At 41.7% G+C, this 20,405-nt stretch overlaps 1 protein-coding gene across 1 annotated transcript in view; it reads right to left on the bottom strand.

Moving 5' to 3' along the window:
- BMPER (BMP binding endothelial regulator) overlaps positions 1-20,405 on the bottom strand; it is a 252,218-nt gene that overhangs the window by 160,304 nt on the left and 71,509 nt on the right. Inside the window, exon 6 of the mRNA XM_065938888.1 lies at positions 17,935-18,017. Coding sequence (XP_065794960.1) covers positions 17,935-18,017 — 83 coding nt within the window. The remainder of the gene's footprint in view (positions 1-17,934; positions 18,018-20,405) is intronic.

Here is a 20,405-nt window from a genome sequence, read left to right on the forward strand (position 1 = left end):
CTGGGATTTGAAGGCAAAGAGGCAGCTTCTTCATGTAGCCTAGTGTGTGAATGCCAATAATCAGACACCAAGGAACTACCTGTTAGGTTTCTTCTCAAAAAAAAACAATCCAGGAAACTCCAGTTTAAATTGTTGAGGTTTGATATATAAATGTATATCCTAAATGCAAACAGGTTACCATTGAAAGGACCATAACTAAAAATTACTCAGTCCTGCAGGAAAGAAAGGCATCTACTAAGTGCTAGTTACTAGAGTAGGCACATTGTACATATCAGCCAAAGAAATCCTCAAAACCTGGAATTTCTTTAACTTAAAAAAAAAAAACCCAAAAACTGGGGCTGAGGAGTTTTGATTCCAAAGTTTGAAAGTTTCTCTGAAATCTTCTATTTCATTTCTACAGGAAGCTGTATCCTTTTTGTTTTGCATTAAACTCTTCAAGCATAGAACAGCTTTGTAGGTTTTGTTTTCTATAGCAACCATATTAGAGATAGAGGAAGAAAACATAAGGTTCCTGAGCATTTGTTGCCAAGAAGTAGTTCCTCATTTTATGAATGAAGAACGTGAGTTCTAATGTATTCACTGTGGGAGGAGCAGAACTAAATTAAATCCTTTCCCCACGGATTCCAAAAACCATGTCCTTCCAACAGGGCCCACTGGCCAGGGCCCAGGCGTAATATACAGAATCCACAGGTTGGCCCCTGACTCTGTGAACACTCTCGTCATGGCCACCCCATCCCATGGCAAACTCAGGCCTCTTCTGTACCAACAATTGGACAACACCTGGAATGGGGAAGCAGCAGGGTTAACACGGAGGAAGAAGCAAACCCTCACATCTGCACAGGCCTCGGGGAACAAACACTGCCGAGAAGGCCAGTGGATGTGCTTTCCTTGGAGAACCTCAAAATTCTTCCAGAAAACCATCAATCTCCTACTGCCTGGTTTTCCACTGATGTGGAGGCATGTCAACCTACTGGAATGCCTTTCTATCTTTGAGCTTTGAATCTAAGATTGTATAGTAATTGCAGACACACTAAGCCTGATCCATCCAGCAATATAAGCGAGGAACCCTACAGCCAGAGTTCTTCTGGCTCTCACTGCCAGCCAATCTTACTGTGATACCCTTGCCTTCGGATGAAAAAGAAGAGCTTCCTCTGTCTCTAATTACTGCTCTACAAACAAAACCTGCAAGTCCATTCTAAGAGTGAAGAACTTCACGTGATCCAAAATGGATGAGTCTCTTGCTCCTCATTCTAGACATTTTCGAAGCATCAGAAATGTCTTAATATTTCAGAGAAGCATTATGATCAAAGAGTCAGAAATAGCTTGTCTTTTTTAGTTTTTTTTTTTCCTTTTTGGGGCTTCCCAGGTGGTGCAGTGGTAAAGAATACACCTGCCAAACCAGAATACACAAGAGATGAGAGTTCGTCCCTGGGCCAGAAGATCCCCTGGAGTAGGAAATGGCAACCCACTCTGGTATTCTTGCCTGGGAAATCCCATGGACAGAGATGCCTGGTGGGCTACAGTCCATGGGGTCGCAAAGAGTCGGACATGACTGAGCATACATGTGGTGGCATAGCTAGAATAACAGATAAAGACTTTTTGCATTTTTAACATAGTTTATAATATTAATGATTTGCAAATGTGCATGAGTGTGCATTTGTCAAAAGTCATACATATGTATGCCAAAGAGCAAATTCCACTGTATATTAATTAAAATTTAATTTTTTAAAAAAGTAAATTTTAAAATGTGATGATGATCTATTATCATATTAGAAAAAAACAATTTTTATTAACTGGTATGTTGAGTCTTTCCAATAATTTTCTGCCTGGGAAAATACAAAACTTTTCTGAGTTGGGTAGTCAGGGAATTATAGAACTGGGAAGGCTCTAAGAATTCTTCCTTTTACTTATGGGGAAACTGAGTCTCAAAGAGGTTAATGGGAAGGTTCCAGGCCACACAACAGGCCGGTGACAGAAGCAGAGCAGGACCCCATGTCTCTTCACACTCAGACCAGACGCCTTTTGCCCACAAAAATTCCCTCTAAGGGACACACATCTGCATGTTTAAGACTACTCAGAACGATATAGTAGTAAAAGCAAAACTTCTAAAAATACCCCAAAAACTTCATTACACTTTTCCTAGTGGTTGGTCAAATGATTTTACTTAATGATAGAAGCTTAGGGTCAGCATCCAGTGTGATCATATGTGAAACCTTGCTTTAATATAGGAACATTTTTGTGTTGGAAAAAACCCTCTTGCAGCCTGATGTTTTCCTGGCGTGTGTTCTTTCACTTAGCAGGCTGGATTATTAAAGACAGCTGTGTCCATTGTTTATGAATATTATGGATGCTGAAAACCTAATAACAAAACCAAAAATTCTCAAGAGTCCCCTCCCTCTCCTTTTCCTGAACTTGAAACTGAAAAGAAACATATTTCCCACCAATGTCAAGACCAGTCACTCCTGTCATCTACCAATCACATTCCTCAAGTCAGATCAGTGAGAAAAAAGTACTGTAGCATCAAACAGCTCCACAGCAAAAATCTGAAAGTACATGAAAAGTTTATTTTGTCAAATCAAGGCATAAAAAAATTAAGATATGGATCAGTACTAATGACATGGTGAGGGTAATTTTTCATACTCATTTTGAAATTAAAATGTTACTTCTATTATTGAATTTCAATGCTTAAACTATGAGCCCAGGATACTCCTTTATAATGGTGGTGGTTTAGTCACTAAGTTTGTCCGACTCTTGCGATTCCAAGGATTGTAGCCTGCCAGGCTCCTCTGTCCATGAGATTCTCCAGATGAGGGTACTGGACTGGGTTGCCATTTCCTTCACCGGAGGATCTTCCCAACCCAGGAATCAAACCCGGGTTTCCTGCACTGCAGGCAGATTCTTTACCAACTGAGCTATGAGGGAAGCCCTGTTGACTTGTCCTTCATAAGTAACTGCTTTTATTGATGTCTGACTATATTATAGATTTAATCTGACCAAAAATGAAACTGGTGCTTTTTCTCCCCACTAAAGAGAATGTCACTGACAAACTACAGGCTTTTCTTTTTATTCACTATGAATATAGGAGTTTTTTTCTTTTGTTTAACTCCACCAATATTCAAAAGCTTTCCAAAGTCCTCAAACAAAACATGCGGAATGTCATATTGTTAACCACAATCATATTATCTCATTCTGCTATGTGTATCATGGAGAACAGAAGAAAGGCACTAGAGCAAAAAATAAGCACAAAGAATTATGCAACAGACATGTCAGACCCTGGATATAATGTCAGGTTGTTTTGTACATTTCATGGTAAAGGTTTACTCTACTCCTGGAAGCCTATCCCCTTTCCAAAGTGTGAAGTCCACTCAATAGACATTTCCAGCTGGCTCTTCTAAACCACAGCTAGAGAACTTAGGTGGGCTTAGAAGGGATGATTCACGGCTATAACTCAGTGTAGACTCAGAGGTGGGCTTTAGAAGACAATGTCTGATGTGTGCACCCCCATCCTCCCCTGTGTGTTTGTGGTCCAGTATTCTCCCATCTTCAGGAGAACCGTGTGGCCTGGGATATAAATACAGTGCTACTTACACTGAACAAGTGGTACCATTTAAAATTCCACTTTAAGGGAATGGTGGTAATTGAAGCCATTCACAGGACCACAAAAGCACTGCCACCCTCCAAATTGAACATTTGAATGACATTTAAAAGGTGCCAAAACGTGTAACCAATTCATTCAAAAGATATTCGTGAATATCTAGCAGTACAGAACTCTGTGATGATTATTTGAGGAGAGGCCAAGCTAGCAATGAAAATGAATTTTGCTACTTTACTAAATAAAACAGGCTGCCATGCTGAGATACTGATGAGAATGGAAAAGGGTCAGCTTAAGGAGGACCAGGAAATGACAGGGAAAACAGAAGCATGAGACGGAAGAATGAAGGGAGATGAGGGTGGGGGGAGGGCTATGAAGCAGAAACAAGGAAAGAGACAAAGAGAGTAGGAGACCCACAGATAGCAATTTTTTAAAAGATCAAGAAGAAATAATGAAGAAAATGACCCAAAAAAGTTCTGGAAATATTCTAAGGTACTGTGACACTAACATCTTATTCTATTTTACTGGCAAAATAGAATATTTCTTTTAGTTTCATTAATGAATGTCTCCTTTCTCTTCCTCCCACCCCATGGGAAGATACATGCTCAAACTTCCCACCATTCCATGAGGCCCTGAACAGTCAGAGCTCATCCCACCCTCAAACCCAGCCACTTCAAACAGTACTCTGAAGTCTTCTCACCAGTTTCTTTAAATGCTTTAGGATGGAGTCCCTTCCTCTCCAGACTTATTATATATCCTTCAGGTTACCATGATCATTGAAAGAAAAAAGTGTAAATATATTTTAATGGGTTTAGGAATATATATAACATTTTTTTCTCTTTCTTTTTTATTTTTTAAATTATGAATGTATGATAACACAGGAGACTTGGAAAATATAAAACAAGGCTACATATAGTTCCACTATATATTATAATTATTTTTAAGTAGATAAATTAAAATTTTTAGTTGGAGTTTCAATACCAAACTCTCAAAAATTAATAGAATGAATATACAGTGATATAGAAGGATACAGTAGACCTGAAAGGCACTGTGAACCAATTAAAAATGTGAATATTGATAGTATTGCCTTCAAAATAGAAATAAAGACCCAGGTAAGAAGGTAGAAAGTTCTAGATCATACAACTCATTTTTAAGAACATGGATACTCGAATCAGAGAGTGAAAGACTAGTCATTTAGCCAAGTATTTACTGTTTCCTATGTGCAAAACATTGTACTCTAAGATGGGAGGTACATAAGGCCTGGCCACAAGAAACTGAACATTTAAAACACAGAAGGAGGAGAAGCAGGAAAGATGGAATGAAGACAGATGAGATGGGAGCCAGAGTCCTAGTGGAAGATCAGGTCTGAAAGCAGGAGCGACCCTTCTCACTGAGCCAAGAGAGAAAGAGCAGCTTGAGAAGGCAGAGAGATGGGAGGCTCCAGAGCCACAGGCAAGGGAAGAGACACTGGAGAAACTCAAAGAATAACTTCCCTTCGGTGTGGGGGCAGGTCCAAGTCACTATCACAATGAAGTCAGAGATGGGAAAAGAGAAGCCTAAGCTAAGAGAAGCCTAAGGAAAAGTCTCGGACAAATTAAATTGAGGACCTGACAACACTGACTCACTTTTTTCTTGGTTAATATATTTGGATCAAGATTTGAGGGGAAAAGACTGGAAGAAGACACAGGATTTCAGCAAAATCTAACATTATCCAACATGCAATATACACACTAAGATTAAACTACACATCCAGCATTTTTTCAGTGTTTTTAAAAACACATCTTAATATAAACAGCAGAAGATTACCATCCTTCATACACACATAAACTTCAGTAGAACTTTAACCACTCAACAGAAAAATGAGAAAAACACACAATTTATAGAAAAAAATGCAATCGGCCAATAAACACATGAAAGATGCTCAGTTTCAGGAGTCAAATGTTAATGAAATCAAGATGTTCAGCTGGAAAAATAGCTTTGGTAAAGAAAATATACACCTAGGTACTGTTGACTGGAGTGGAAATTAGGACATCTAACAACACTCACCAGAGAAGGCAATGGCAACCCACTCTAGTACCCATGTCTGGAAAATCCATGGATGGAGGAGACTTGTAGGCTGCAGTCCATGGGGTCAGTAGGAGTCAGACACGACTGAGCGACTTCACTTTCACTTTTCACTTTCTTGCATTGGAGAAGGAAATGGCAACCCACTCCAGTGTTCTTGCCTGCCCCAGGGACGGGGGAGCCTGGTGGGCTACTGTCTAAGGGGTTGCACAGAGTCGGACACGACTGAAGCGACTTAGCAGCAGCAGCAGCAGCAGCAACAACACTCATATGCACATCTTAAAATGTATTCTTGATCCACTAATTAAACTTCTATGAGGTTAGTTTAAGGAGAGATTAGTTTTCAAAGATGTTTGTTACATTATTCATAATAGTGAAAACTGAAAACAATGTTAATTTTTAATTCCAGAAAAAATGATTAAATAAATCATAGTATTCTGACAAACTACCTGTCAGTGGATTTGATTTTGCAGGGTAAGTCACTCCAATGCGCACACCAGGAACACATTTCCCCCTCAATTTGTCCTTTTTCCTTTAGGAAATAAGCTAATTCTGTTGGGGGACCCTGTTAGGGAGGGGAGTTGTTGTTGGACTGTACTTGAGCTGGAACTGGTTCACTGGGGAACTAGTTCTTGTGGGGATAAGCCTATCCTAGTTGGAATTAGTTCTTAGGTTTGTAGAGTAAGCTTGGGAGTTGGGAACCATACTGTTGGTGTATCAAAGCTGCAATTTTTTGTGGAATTTTTTATATTGGAATTTGTATACATCTTTTGTGTTATGGTGTGGTCATACTTTTAAAAATGGGAAGTATTCTATCTATAAACGGGAACCACTCCACCTGTCTCGAAGGAGAGCCTTTTTGGGCATATATTGGATAAAGGGGAAAATTTAATCATGAGCCTATGACTATGCTATTGTAATAGGGTATGGACCCAACACATATTAGGATCAGAAGAGCAATTGCCCCTAAATGTCTCACTCAGCTATTATGCCATCTCACAGTTAGAAGTGTTTTGCAAAAGAGCAGGGAAAAGAGATGAGATACCATACGTAGAAACACTTATGCTATTGCATCAGGAGAAAAAAGAGTCAGAGGACTACGACCTTATGGTGTGGAGGTCTGAGAGAAAACCCAAGAGGGTTACCTAGACAAAAGAGCTTAAACAAAATTCAGGAGATAAAACAAAAATCAACTGAGGATCCATCAGAGTTTCTAGAAAGGATTTATCAAGTTTATAGGAGCTACACAAATACAGACCCTGAGGCCCCTGAGAATGTAAGGATGATAAATATGAACTATATCAGGCAAAGCACTCTAGAAATTAAAAAATTACAAAAATTAGATGGTGTGTTTGAAACGAATTCTTCTCAATTAGTAGATGCTGTTTTTAAAGTCAACAGCAGGGAACAATGCCACAAGCAAGGAGATCCAAAACAGAATACAGCTGCTCTGGTAACAGTATTGAATGTGAGAAACCTAAAGCAGGGCTCCCAGATGGCTCAGTGGTAAAGAGGCTGCCACTAATGTAGGAGATGCGATTTCAGTCCAGGGATCAGGAAGATCCACTGGAGAAGGAAATGGTGACTTACCCCAATATTCTTACCTGGAAAATCCCATGGACAGAGGAGCCTGGCAGTCTACAGTCCATGGGGTCACAAAGAGTCAGACATGACTGAGCGACTGAGCACATACTGATGAAATATTATGCAGCTATGAAAATTATTTTAAATGACTTTTTAATGAAATAGAGATATGTTCATAATATAAAGTTAAATGAAAATAACCAGGATGCAAAACATAGAATGTGATCTAGTTATATAACTCTATGAAAATATAGAGGAAAAAAGTTGGAAGGAAATATGTCAAATCATATTAACTGGTTTTTTTGAGTTGTACAATTACTTCTACTTTTCAATATATCTAGACTTTTTATAATATTTTATACTTGGCATTTATTATCATATATAATATTATCTTTTACATGGAACACATAAAAAAAAAGCTACAGTATGGTTTGATTTGGGTTTAATAAGTATGCCCAAGTCAATAGATTGAGTTACCTGGAAAGAAAAAGCAAAAGCCCCTTCATCTCTGAACACTCAATACCTAATACAGGATCTAACACAAAGCAGGCACTCAGTCTTTGTTAAATTATTAAATGACTGGCTGGCTATAGAGACAAGAGATGGATGAAAAGATAGAAGAAAAAATGAAGGACTAGTTGGAAAGTTCTTCAGTCTTTAGTAAAATCAGTATTTTTCCTGGGACTTTGCAGACATGAAAGGCGTTCATTGTGTGACACATCTTGAAAGAATAAAAGAAAGAGGAAAAAATTACAAGGAATGATCCTTACAAAGACATAATGGGATGAGGTTTAATCAATGGAGCTTGTTTTTCTGCCTGCATGCTAAGTCGCTTCAGTCGTGTCTGACTCTTTTATGACCCTAAGGACTGTAGCCCTGCAGGCTTTTCTGTCCATGGGATTCTCCAGGCAAGAGTACTGGAGGGAGTTGTCAAGCTCTCCTCCAGGGGATCTTCCTGACCCAGGGACTGAATCTGTATCTCTTGCATCTCTTGCCCTGGCAGGCGGGTTCTTTACCACTAGTGCCACCTGGCCATCTGAGCCACCAAAGAAAGAGAAAAAGTGAAAGTGTTAATCACTGTCACGTCCAACTCTTTGCGACCCTGTGGACTATAACCCCCAGGCTCCTCTCTCCTTGGAATTCTCCAGGCAAGAACACTGGAGTGGGTTGCCATTCCCTTCTCTAGAGGATTGTCCCAACTCAGGGATAGAACCTGGGTCTCCTGCACTGCAGCCAGATTCTTTGCCATCTGAGTTACACGTTTTTCTCCCAATTATCAATACCTATTCTGAAAGTCACTTAAGTTTCCAAATGCATCTTCTTCTTACATGGATAAGAAGGTTATCCAAAATTGATGATTAAACTCCGTCAGTAACTATTACAAGGAATAGATAGGACCTATCTGTTTAAAATAGATAAACATTTATTTCTATCATCTTTGGAAGCAGAGGCACTGAGTATGGCTCTATCCCAGCAACAATCACATTCTCTTCATGTATTCATAATTTCTGGCAAACAGATAACACTATAGATCACACTATCTCCATTCTCCAACTGATGTGAGGGTAGCAGATATATGTTCGTCATTCACTCTGCCATCATTATGACAGACTTAGGCTGAACGCCCAAGGCTGAAATCTGGTATGAGTTTAAACTTGCTGAGACTTGTGAACCTCAGAGAAAGGAAGTGTAATTCACATTTGTATTGTGTTAATATCTCTTGCACCAAAATTAAGGTTCTTTGTAGATGCTCACATCACCATTATTTCTCCCTTGAAATATCTGGTTGCTCTTCATTCCATAGATTCAGATGGCATGTCCCACTTCCAAATGTCTACAAAAACCCATACACTGGGTATCTCAGAATGACACGGGTTTGTTGGGGATGGGGTGGGGTGGGGCGGGGGGGTGGTAGATGAGATAGAAATAACATGTGACTATAATCACATAGTTCAGGATTTCAATTCTTATTAACTTTTTGACCTTAGGCAAGCGATTAAACTTCTCAAATCTCAATTTCTTCACCAAAAAAATGGGGCTAATGCCCCCGAGATATATAGGACTATCTTGAAAATGAAAATTATAGCACTATATGTATCTGACACAGAGTATACACTCTATAAGAGTAGCTATTAGTACCAGTAATTCCTCTATAAATAAATAATTTGCTCATCTCTTTCAAACTGTGTGTTTTCCTATAAATGCTCAAATGTCACACAAGAAATTTCCTTTCTAACTCTTTACCTATTAGGCTCATTTTTCAGATGGTGGCTCTCTATGTAGAAAAATAATTTTACAAGAAGCTTCAACTATAAAGTATATAAAGAAATAAACATAAGGAACCTTAGAAACCACAAAAAATTAAGACATGTATGGGGATTAAAATTCAAGTGTTGGCCTGAAAATACATGAGACAGGGCTGAAATAGGATTTAAAATATACAACAGTTATTACAATCTTTTTAACATAAAAAAAATTGAGCCTCCTGTTGCTTTCAGGAACTTACTGAAAGTATTAGCAACACAGATAACTCAACCAGGCTCATGAACTCTTTAGGACAAGCCATGAAGCTTACCTCATAGTGTCCACCAATATGTATATCATGATACAGTATACCATGAAAATTGCCCAGTCCAACTCAAGTCCTTATGTTAAAAAACTCACCTCAATCCAGCCTCCCCCACCCCCAAAGAACCTCACAAATATCCTATCTTTGTCCTCTTCCTTCTAAAATAATATTTTAAGGCTCCATCAAGGTAATCATTGATAACCACAGTAAGCAATATCCTTAGCTCTGCCTTACTTTGGTATTATTTTCAGTAAGCAAGAATTTGACACCCCTATAACAATAGCTGTAAATTTATGTAGTCACCCTGAAGAGAAAGGCATTAAATAGACCTTCGAACAGAAGGTTGATAGAGAAACCACAATTGCTTAGACTCATCCTAACATAAAACCCCAAGATTCAGGACCTCGTGGTCTAGCCAAAAGCAGGCAGAGTACCAGCCACTCTACTAAGCAAATTGAGGCCCCTTTCAGTGGCCAAGTGCTAACCAGTCCTTAAAGAAAAGCCTTTTCTTTTTTAAATTGACTGTTCAAAGCCAGGATCTTTTTATCCTCAGAGTGATGGTACAACCACAATGCAATATGGAACACTGCAGCAATTACATTGACATTTCAAACTAGTTTTGCAAACTACTCTGAGGGGTTTTGGCCCACGCTGCTTAGAGAAACTGCCCACATTAATCTAATTCACTCAATAATTGCTCAGTTCTCCAATTTATTGCCCAAATGCAGCCAAATTTCTCCCCATGGGCAGGGAAGACATAACGACAGCCTATCTCTAAAATGTGCCAAGTTGCACATATTACCAAGAGTAAGGCAGAGTCCACGTGAGAGGACTCAGGCACTGAGGGTCCCAAGTTCCCAGGTCAGGGGAGCAGCGCCATGGCTGGGAATAAGTAACTTGGATTGCCATGGTGTCACGTGACCAGGAAAAGGACGAGCTACCCCACTGCTTCCTATTACAGGGAAGTACAATCTGAAGCTGGACAGACTGGAGCGGGGAGAGGTCAGGCACATCTCCCCATATTTCAGGGCAAAGTCAGCTCTGAGGGTGGAGAATTATGCTTTCCTTTCCAAACTCTGCCACAGCGAGTGGCCCCAGCCATTGGCCAGTGCTTCCTGCCACTACATCTTTCCATTGCCATGAGTATTGGAAATCATTGAGGCTCAAGCAATACTTTTCAAGCAAGACATCCTTAGGGAAGTCATCCACATTCCATACAAAGCAATTTATAATAAGTACTACAGCGGCTGCAAATACATCCATCTTCCTTTCAGAAATGGAAAAGACAAAACGTGCAGCAGAATATGAAATAGCAGAGAGGAGAAAGAGGCAGTAGGGAAAGAAATAGAAATCAAAGTCAACATTCATTTATTCCTGAATGCAACAATTAGTATGAATATCCATTATGCACCAAGCACTGAAGACACAAGAGTTACCATTGGGTCAGGAAGATCCGCAGAAGGGAATGGCTCCCCACTCCAGTATTCTTGCCTGGAGAATTCCATGGACAGAGGAACCTGGTGGGCTACAGTCCATGGGGTTGCAAAGAGTTGGACATGACTGAACACTTTACCCGCAAAGAGTTAAATAAAATCATTACACACAAAAATATCTAATTAGGAATCCTTTTAAATGTTTAGGAAGTAAAGTATGGGCTGCTCTACAGGGTTTAGCAATAGTACCCGATCTAGCCTTGGGAGTCACACAAGCTTCTGGAAAGAAGGAATGTTTGAGCTTCCAAGAGCAGGATGAGTGGTGTTAACTAGGCATGGGATATCAAAACATGGAGCAAAGTGGAAAGAAGAAAGAAAAAGCAGCCCAGGGAAAGACCAAGAGCTGTTAGACCAGAGCTCCTCAAACTCTATTTGGAAAATGAATTTTCTGGAAATCTTGCCAAACTGTAGATTTCAATTCTGGACCTGGGGTAGGGCCCAAACTTCTGCGTTTCCAGCAAGCTCTCAGGTGAGGCCAATACGGCTGGTCAGATGCACACTTTGTGTAGCGAGGATCTGGAGGATCTGCCCAGACACCAGAGCAGAGAGAACGAGGAAGGATCAATGATGAGGCCAGAAAGCCTGGCAGAAGTTGGACCATGCCAGGCTGTGCAGAGCATCTTAAGGAATCTGGTCTAAGAGGAATGGGAACCACGAAGATCTCCATTTCCTTTGTTCTCTCCAAATAACCTTGCTGGGAATTTGATTTTCCCTGGGAGACAGCACTTTGCAGTATCTAAAGTACAAGTGAGAGCAAAGGTGTTTATGGAGTCCAGGGCTTCTAAGAGCCAATAAAGTACAGCTCCTTCATCACAGACAGGCCATTAACAAGCCATGTTTATTAGTAAAAATCCTCAGTACTTAATACACCTTTGTCAGCAAAAGTAATTGATCTTGGCCTGTTAATCTGGCTGGTTTTGCAGACTGAGGACTTGCCACTTTTTTTAGAGCATCTTACAGCTCTGTGGGCTTCCCTACCTTCAGTAAGTGATTTCCAAGAACATAGAGCCGATAGGGTTCTTAAAATAGTTTGGTAAAACAGAATACAAACACCTCTCGTTGGCACCCTGGACTTTAGCCTTACATGCCTGAAGACATCAGGTTTTCCGGAAATATTTGTACCAACTGCCACCAACCTGAACACTTGACTGAACAAAGGCACCGTGAACTGCTTACTGTTCAGTCTGTTGTTGCTTAGTTGCTCAGTTGTGTCCAACTCTTTGCGACCCCACGGACTGTAGCCCACCAGGCTCCTATGTCCTTGGGATTTCCTAGGCAAGAATATTGGAGTGGGTTGCTATTTCCTCCTCCAGGGCATCTTCCCATCCCAAGGATCGAACCTGCATCTCCTGCATTGCAAGAGGATTCTTTACTGCTGAGCCAGGATGGAAGCTCTTGTTCAGTTAGGCAGGTCATAAAACCTCAGATGAATGTTCAATATACTGTATAAGCTACTCTTTGCTTCTGTCTTAGGAAAGAATCATCTTCTTTCATTTTTAAAAAGAACACAGGACTCACTCTCACTGAACACACACCATGAGGAATGCACTCTGCTATGATTCAGACAACACTAAGGAACAGCTCAAGGAACTCAAGGGTCCACTGCCCTGATAAGTACCATCTCTCTAGAGAAGTAACTCTTGGCTCTGTCATTTATGTATAGTGGGAACATGGGGATGACGCAGTTTCACAAGTGACTGTGAAGCACTGCATTTTCTACATGAATCATAATGCTATTCACACCGAAAAATGTGAGACACTCTGCTTCTGAAATGGGTAAGAGCGAGAGGTTGTGAAATCCTCTCCAGATATCGTCAAACATTAGCATGTTCTCAGCTGTCTGGAATGCTGTATATACTGTCTTGACCTGAAGCAAGGATGAGAAACCATGTGTAAGGCATTTGCTCCATTACCCAAGGAATCCATCTCAGTCAGATGGAGTGTCTTTCTGGTGGTCTGCTTCTGTCACCACATCCTAAAAACATGGGTAGACAGATTTTCACAAATTTCAGAATGTAACGAAGGGGGCTGGATGTAAAATACAATTTTCATGGTGTATATATTTACTTGAAGAGCTGGCAATTCATCCATCAGAGATGGGTAATATACACTAGAGATGTTTTACACATTATGGGGTGTGCTCCAAGGCAAACAGTAACCTAATGAGACTAGGATATTTATCTAACAATAGCTATTCTCTCAGGAGGTTCAGACAGTAAAGAATCTGCCAGCAATGTAGAAGATTCGGGTATGATCCCTGGATTGGGAAGATCCTCTGGAGAAGGGAATGGCAACCTACTCCAATATTCTTGTCTGGAGAATCCCATGGACAGAGGAGCAGCCTGGTGGGCTACAGTCCATGGGGTCACAAAGAGTCAGACACGACTGAGTGACTAACACACACACACATACACACACACACACACACACATTCTCTCAGGCAAGAAGGAGCTGGCCAGCTTTAAAGGGCAGAACTGTCGCAGTTTGGAAGGAAAGAGATTACTGGTTCAGCATACACCATTACAAGATAGCAATATGAAAGCAGGTGAAGAGCTAGCCAGCATCACTGAGCACCCATACGGCTCAGCTCAGAGGTCAGCAAGATGAGCATCAGAAAACACACCTCCCTCCCTGATGGAGGACACGGCCTAACACAAAACAGGAATATGCTCTGGTAATCATGCTACAATGGAGCAAGGCCCCACCTGGAAGTGTGTGTGCCTGTGTGCTGTGTGTGCATGTGTCTGCACACGAGGGAAGGAGGGAGGGACAGACGGCAGGTAAGCCAGTCAGGGAGAGCCCTGAGCCTCAGGAATACAAATGAGAGAACAGTTTCTGCTTCTGCCTAGAGGGATGGAGTGGTCAGGGAGTTTCCGTGGGTGATGATAAACAACTTTGAAAGGCCAAGCACAGACCAGGTGAAGAAGGAAAAGAAAGGGATTCCAAACAGGGATGGAGACATGAGCAAAGAATAAGGAAGTAATGGGTTTAGGGAAAAAACTCGTAATCCAGGGACAGATGGCATGTGCATGTACCTATATGCATACATATTCAGAGATACAAAGATAGTAATGCCTGTGCTTGTTTGCATACATGCATGTACCTGTGTACACACACATATATGTTGTAGCGAACTGCTGTGGCCCTATCCACCCCTTTGCACTCGCTCACCTGAGTGCATACACCAGGCGTCAGCTGCCTGCTCCTGTATTCTTTTTCTTAGAGGCCACTTTGCCACCTGAGAGGCAGCTCAAAAGGGTACCCAATCAACTCCCCCACTGGAGCAGACAGGAGGTGGTGCAACCATAACTCATCTCCCTCACTGTCAGGCAGGAAATTCTGAGGCATGATTTCCTTTGGCTTCCCAAGTCTGCCAGCAAGGGTGAACTCCGGTCAGGCACAATGATCCACACTTGGTCACATACGCTCAGCTAGCTGCCTCCCCCTTCTTATCTCATCTCTGCTCTCCTCTGCCAGTATCCTCCATCTCCCATGAGACTCCCTACACCCCAACCTTTGCTGCAGAGTCTGTTTCTGGGGGAATCCAGAGTTAGACATGTAAATGGGTGTCTGTATTTATATTTATAGGCATGCTTATATAGATTTGGATATGTGTGTGTGGAGAGATACACCCATAGATACAGACATTTATGCATGCAAATATATATGCACACAAACACCACATATATACCCAAATGCATCGGTGTGTTTCTGTCTCTCTATTTATAGTACCATTGTTTTCCTTTTTACCAAAACATAGCAGATAATCATACACAGTCTTCTTTTTAAACTGGGGGATCTGCAGCCTCCAGGGGCATACCCTCCCTGTAATCTCCTCAGTGGACCACCCAGCCTCTCACAGGTCCTGTCCGAAGCCCTTGTCCAGTTTCACCCCCTTACTCCCCGCACTGTTCACAGCAAGGTGTCTGAGCCCATGGCCAGGCAGAACCTTCACACTCTGAGTCTCATGGGGCCAGGGCCAGGCTGCACATTTGCAATATTGCCTTCTAACGCAAACATCTGTCCGGTTGCCAGTCTCAGGACAGGGCCATCTGCTGCCAAGACATTGCCTCTCTCTCTCTCTCTTATTTTTTTTTAGCATACTACATCAAAAGATAGCAAAATAAAAGCATATTAAAAATCAAATTACTTTCATAACAAGCTGCAAAAAAGAAAGCTTATGCCTCAAACTTCTGTATTCACAAAAAGAAAAACTGCTCTTTTTTTTTTTTATTAGTTGGAGGCTAATTACTTCACAACATTGCAGTGGGAAAACTGCTCTTTTGACTCTACCTATACCCAAGCCACTGTTCTTGCCTGGAGAATCCCAGGGACGGAGGAGCCTGGTGGGCTGCCATCCATGGGGTCGCACAGAGTCAGACACGACTGAAGCTACTTAGCAGCAGCAGCAGCAGCAGCATACCCAAGCCAACTCATAAATGCCCTGTCCCCAGGCAAGAGCTCCATCTCCTCTTCTCCTTCCCTTACTAACTCACAGGCTGACACCGGGGACAGTCAACACCATCAGCTGTCCCTTATGTGCCAAGGGTGGTAACATGGAGAACTAGAAAGAATATAGGATTAGGAATACAGAAACACAGGAGATTAGAATATATAGGGATATAGAAAATGATATAGAATATAGATCTGGAGGAACTCATCAGAAGGAAAGCCTGGGCAAGCAACTACTTCTTTGGATTTTTCTTTCTTCAACTGAAAATAAAAGCAGTACTTACAAGGGCCTGAATTTGGCCCTCCGGTGTATTTCATTGATCATGCACTGTCTTTATAAACACACAAAGTCTGAAGACCTTGGTGCATGCGTATATGACCCTTTACATATAATCTCTAAACTCAATTCCATTCCCAACATCGGATAACTTTGTGTGACCGTCATTGGTGAAATTGTGGGAGCCTCCCATCCTCCCTGCCACCTTCTAAATTTTCTCCCCAAGGAGGCTCAGTTGCCTAAACTTGGCCCACCTTTATGGAAACAATAATTCATTCAGATTTAAAGTTTCCTACTGAAGTTTGCCTTGTTTTTCCTCAATCTACCCAAAAGAATGAGATGAAAATAATTTTTTTAACTATCAGAAAACTTTACAGCTACCAGTGTGGAAGAAATAAAATTGTGAAATGCGCAGTATTTAGTGACAAATAGAAATTATTAAAAGAAAAAAAGAGCTATTTAGTCATAATTATCAAGAAAGGAAAAACATGGAAGTTGAGTCTGAATATGCAAAATCGTGTTCATCTTCATTAATTAGCTACTTCTGTGTTTTATATATTCTTATAAGATATTCTCTATACCTTATATTACATATTTATATTTACACATACATGGTATATAATGTACATATACCTTATATTACATATTTGTTTTTACATCTGTATCTATCTATAGGTATAGATATAAATATCTATCTATAGATATAAATACTATATATCTATAGGTATAGATATAAATATCCTGTGTCTCCTTCCTTCTCTCTCCTTCCTGTCCTTCTTCCCCTTGCAAAAACTATAACCCTTGGTCATGCTTACTTTAATCTGGACTCTCTAAGTTGTATGTGCATGTGTGCTATAGAAGGAGGAAATATTTTGGAAAAGACATGTAAAGAAATGACAAATACTATGATTTATGATGATCCACATATGATTCTGCTTTGGTGAAGTTAGGATGCTGAAGTTCCCCATGTATTGTTTTTTTTTTAATATTCTGAGATGAGTACTGTGTGTTCTTTACTGCAAAAGATTAAAAGCTTAAAAAACTTATGGTTGTACTAACTCCCTACTGTAAATAATTTGAAGCAGCTGATTAAAACTAGAGTCCCCATCATCATCAATACCACCACCATCATTGGTGATTTTCCTCCAATTTTAAAATACATTAATAAAAAATATCCCTTTAAAACTATAACATATGTTATATGTTTTTCATTCCTAAGCACTGTGAAGATATCCTTAGTCTGTGAATTACAAATCAACAGTGCTTAAAAAGGCAAGTCTATGGCTTTGTCTCACTAATCCCTTCTCTGCCCTCAATCCACGGTTTAGGGGTCATTTCCTCCTGTCCATTCTCCTCAGTATAATTGACCAATCCTCAAAGCAGCTTCTCTCCAAAGCAAGCTACATTTATCTCCATCTGCTTCCCATTTGACCTCACTAAAGAACCCAACAGCTGCCTAAGCAAGAAGTTTCTCTGGCCCAAAGAATGGAGAATGGCCCAAAGAAGGCAGGTGAGGTAAAATCAACCCCTCTCCCTCACTCTTTAGACCAGTGGTTCTCGATCAGGAGTGATCATGTTCTCCAGGACACACGTGGCAATGTCTGCAGACACTGTTGCTGGCCACAAGTGCGAGGGTGAGTGCTCCTAAAATCCAATGGGTAGAGACCAAGGGTCCTGCTAAACATCCTACGAGGCGCAAGACAGCTGCTACCTGTGAACTACCCAGCCCAGAATACTAACACTGCCAAGGCTGAGATACCCACCTGAGAGTGCTGAGCTTTTTCCTTGGTTCCAGATCAAGAGGGAGAGGAGAAACTATAAAGAGACTTAGGGCTGGAGCTGGTGAGCTGAAGGCACAGCTGACCAAAAGGAATACCTTGGGAACATCCAAGGCAGTACTTACAACACAGGAGCACTTGATGCACTTGTCTCCTTCTGGCTGAAATTCCTCCCCTTCTCGGTACTGCACCCCCTCAAACACACAGCCTGGAAAGCAAAGCAGAGCTTCAAATCAGGGCCACAGTCTTGATTCAGCTTGACATTATATCCTTCTAGCCACTGAGCAACCATCCCCACCTCCACCCCCAACTTGTACAGCATAGTCTTCAATCAGAGGACAAGACTGCTTCAAAGTTAAAAAAAAAAAAAAAAACCTGTAGAATACAAAAAATCAACATGGACCCAGAAACCTGAAGATGCTAGGAAGCAAACAAAATGTTGGAAGTCAGGTTGGCCTGAGCAGCAGCAGTACAGGGTTCTGGGCCCTGCAGAGTCTGAGGAGCTCCCCAGCACCACCCCCATCACAGCCAGGGAACCAACTTCCAGAGGAGGTGGAAGAGGCAAAGAGAAGGTCAAGCCAGAGAGGTCAAGGATGAGCTTAGCAGCAAATGACAAGAAGCGCTGCCACCTGAAGAGTAGCCAGAAGTAGCCAGCTTTTGCCAGACCCTTTGCACTCCTGACCTCACTGTATCTTCAGTGAGCTGACAGAGCACGGACTCGGATCACTGCCCCTGCAGGTGAGGAACACACGGCCCAGAGAGAGGAAGGAACTCGTCCGGCTCTAACTCAGCTGGGCTCTAACTCAGCTCCAACCCACTGGCCATATCACGCAGAGGGCCAGACACCAAGATGAGAAAGGACAAAGGCAAGGCAGGAGGCACCACACAGGTTTTCAGTCCCACCCTGTGTGTTGTTGAAGGGACTAGGATGTCCCCAACAAGTCTGGCTAAAAATAGGCCCAAGAGCCAGGAGGTGCCTCCTATCAGAAAGATGCCCAGCTCGCTGCTCTACTCATTAAGTGATGTCACAGATGACCCGAAGAACAGGCTGGCCAGTGACCCTGCACCACATGGGCCAGCTAGCAGCAAAGCCTCCTTCCTCAGGACTGTCCTCACCAGCTGCTTTGCCAGAATAGCCGAGGTCACTTTCCACAGATAGACAAAGGCTCTTGTGAAAAACTGACCCACGCCCCTGAGAACAGGTGTTCAAGGCCTGTCCACTAAAGTCGTCAACACGCATGCTCAGTTATGGATGACTTTTTGTGGCCCCATGGACTGTATGTAGCCCACTAGGCTTCTCTGTCCATCGAATTTTCCAGGCAAGAATTCTGGGTTGGGTTGCTATTTCCTCCTCAAGGTGATCTTCTTGACCCAGGGATTGAACCCACATCTCCTGCATTGACAGGTGGATTCTTTACCACTGTGCCACCTGGGAAACCCAAAGTTGTCAACAGAACCCACCAAACTCTCAAAGCAGCTGGTTCCTGACAAAAGGAACATCTGAACATGTGAGCATTGCCCATAACCACCCGATCAAGCCACTGGACCTATTCATTTTAAAGCTAGATATGAAGCCTTTTGTTCAACTGAAAAGCATGGAGACAAATGCTACTGAAGCTGAATAGCTGGGTGAACTGTGGCTTTAAGATCTTTCTGATGCCCACAACCAGAGCCAGGGGGAGGAGCCAGAGCCACCCTCCTGCTGTTCCCTTTGATCCGGGAGACCTGATAAGTGTGGTGCCCTCCTCGTGGCCATATCTCAGCACTGTTAATAATGGCAGGTGCCCAGTCATCTCTTTTCAAAACCCATTTCCAACAACGGGTCTTCAATGCTTTCATATATGTTTGCACCACTGGTTCTGTCATACAGATTGCCAGACAGGTTAACTGCACAATCCACATAATAACTTAAATAATGAATTTTTAAATGAAAACTGTTGCAAACTGTTCCCTTCACAGCCCATCCTTCTTGAGAAGAGAGTCAGACGAGAAAAGAAAGAGCAGACAACTAAGAATGTCCTGCAATCTGTTTCAGGAAGAAACTGACCACAAGCTGTACGTGTTTGTCATTATGTGGAATACCATTCCATGATCAATGACAGATGCCAGTCCTTCTGAATTACAAGGAGAATACCCCAAAGCCTCAATGGACTGTCCCTCTCTAGACTTGGCTGAGGCCTCCTTCCCAAGACACAGGATAATGCAGTCTGGATGTGGCCAGGTCTGAGTCTTGTGATTTTCATGCCAAAGGTTGGTCTTTGAAATTAAGGAGAGAGAATAAAGTTCATTCTTGACCCCATAACCAAAGGCAGAGTGCCTACCCAGATGTCAGGGGGCTAGTGTGCAGCACTTGCAAGCTAATTTTTTACCTTTTTAGTTTATATTGGGGTATAGCCAATTAATAATGTTGTAATAGCTTCAGGTGTATAGAAAAGCAACTCAGCCATATATATATACACAGATCTATTCCCCTCTAAACTCCCTCCCATCCGGGCTGACTGGCAATCTAACTTTTAGAGATTTGCTTCCCAGGGCATCCAGACCCAAGTTTAATTATCATGGTGTGGTGTAGGGGGAGGTAGTACAGTATGGTGGC

Source organism: Muntiacus reevesi, chromosome 6 (assembly GCF_963930625.1).
Source record: "Muntiacus reevesi chromosome 6, mMunRee1.1, whole genome shotgun sequence".
In the NCBI taxonomy this organism is placed as follows: Eukaryota; Metazoa; Chordata; class Mammalia; order Artiodactyla; family Cervidae; genus Muntiacus; species Muntiacus reevesi.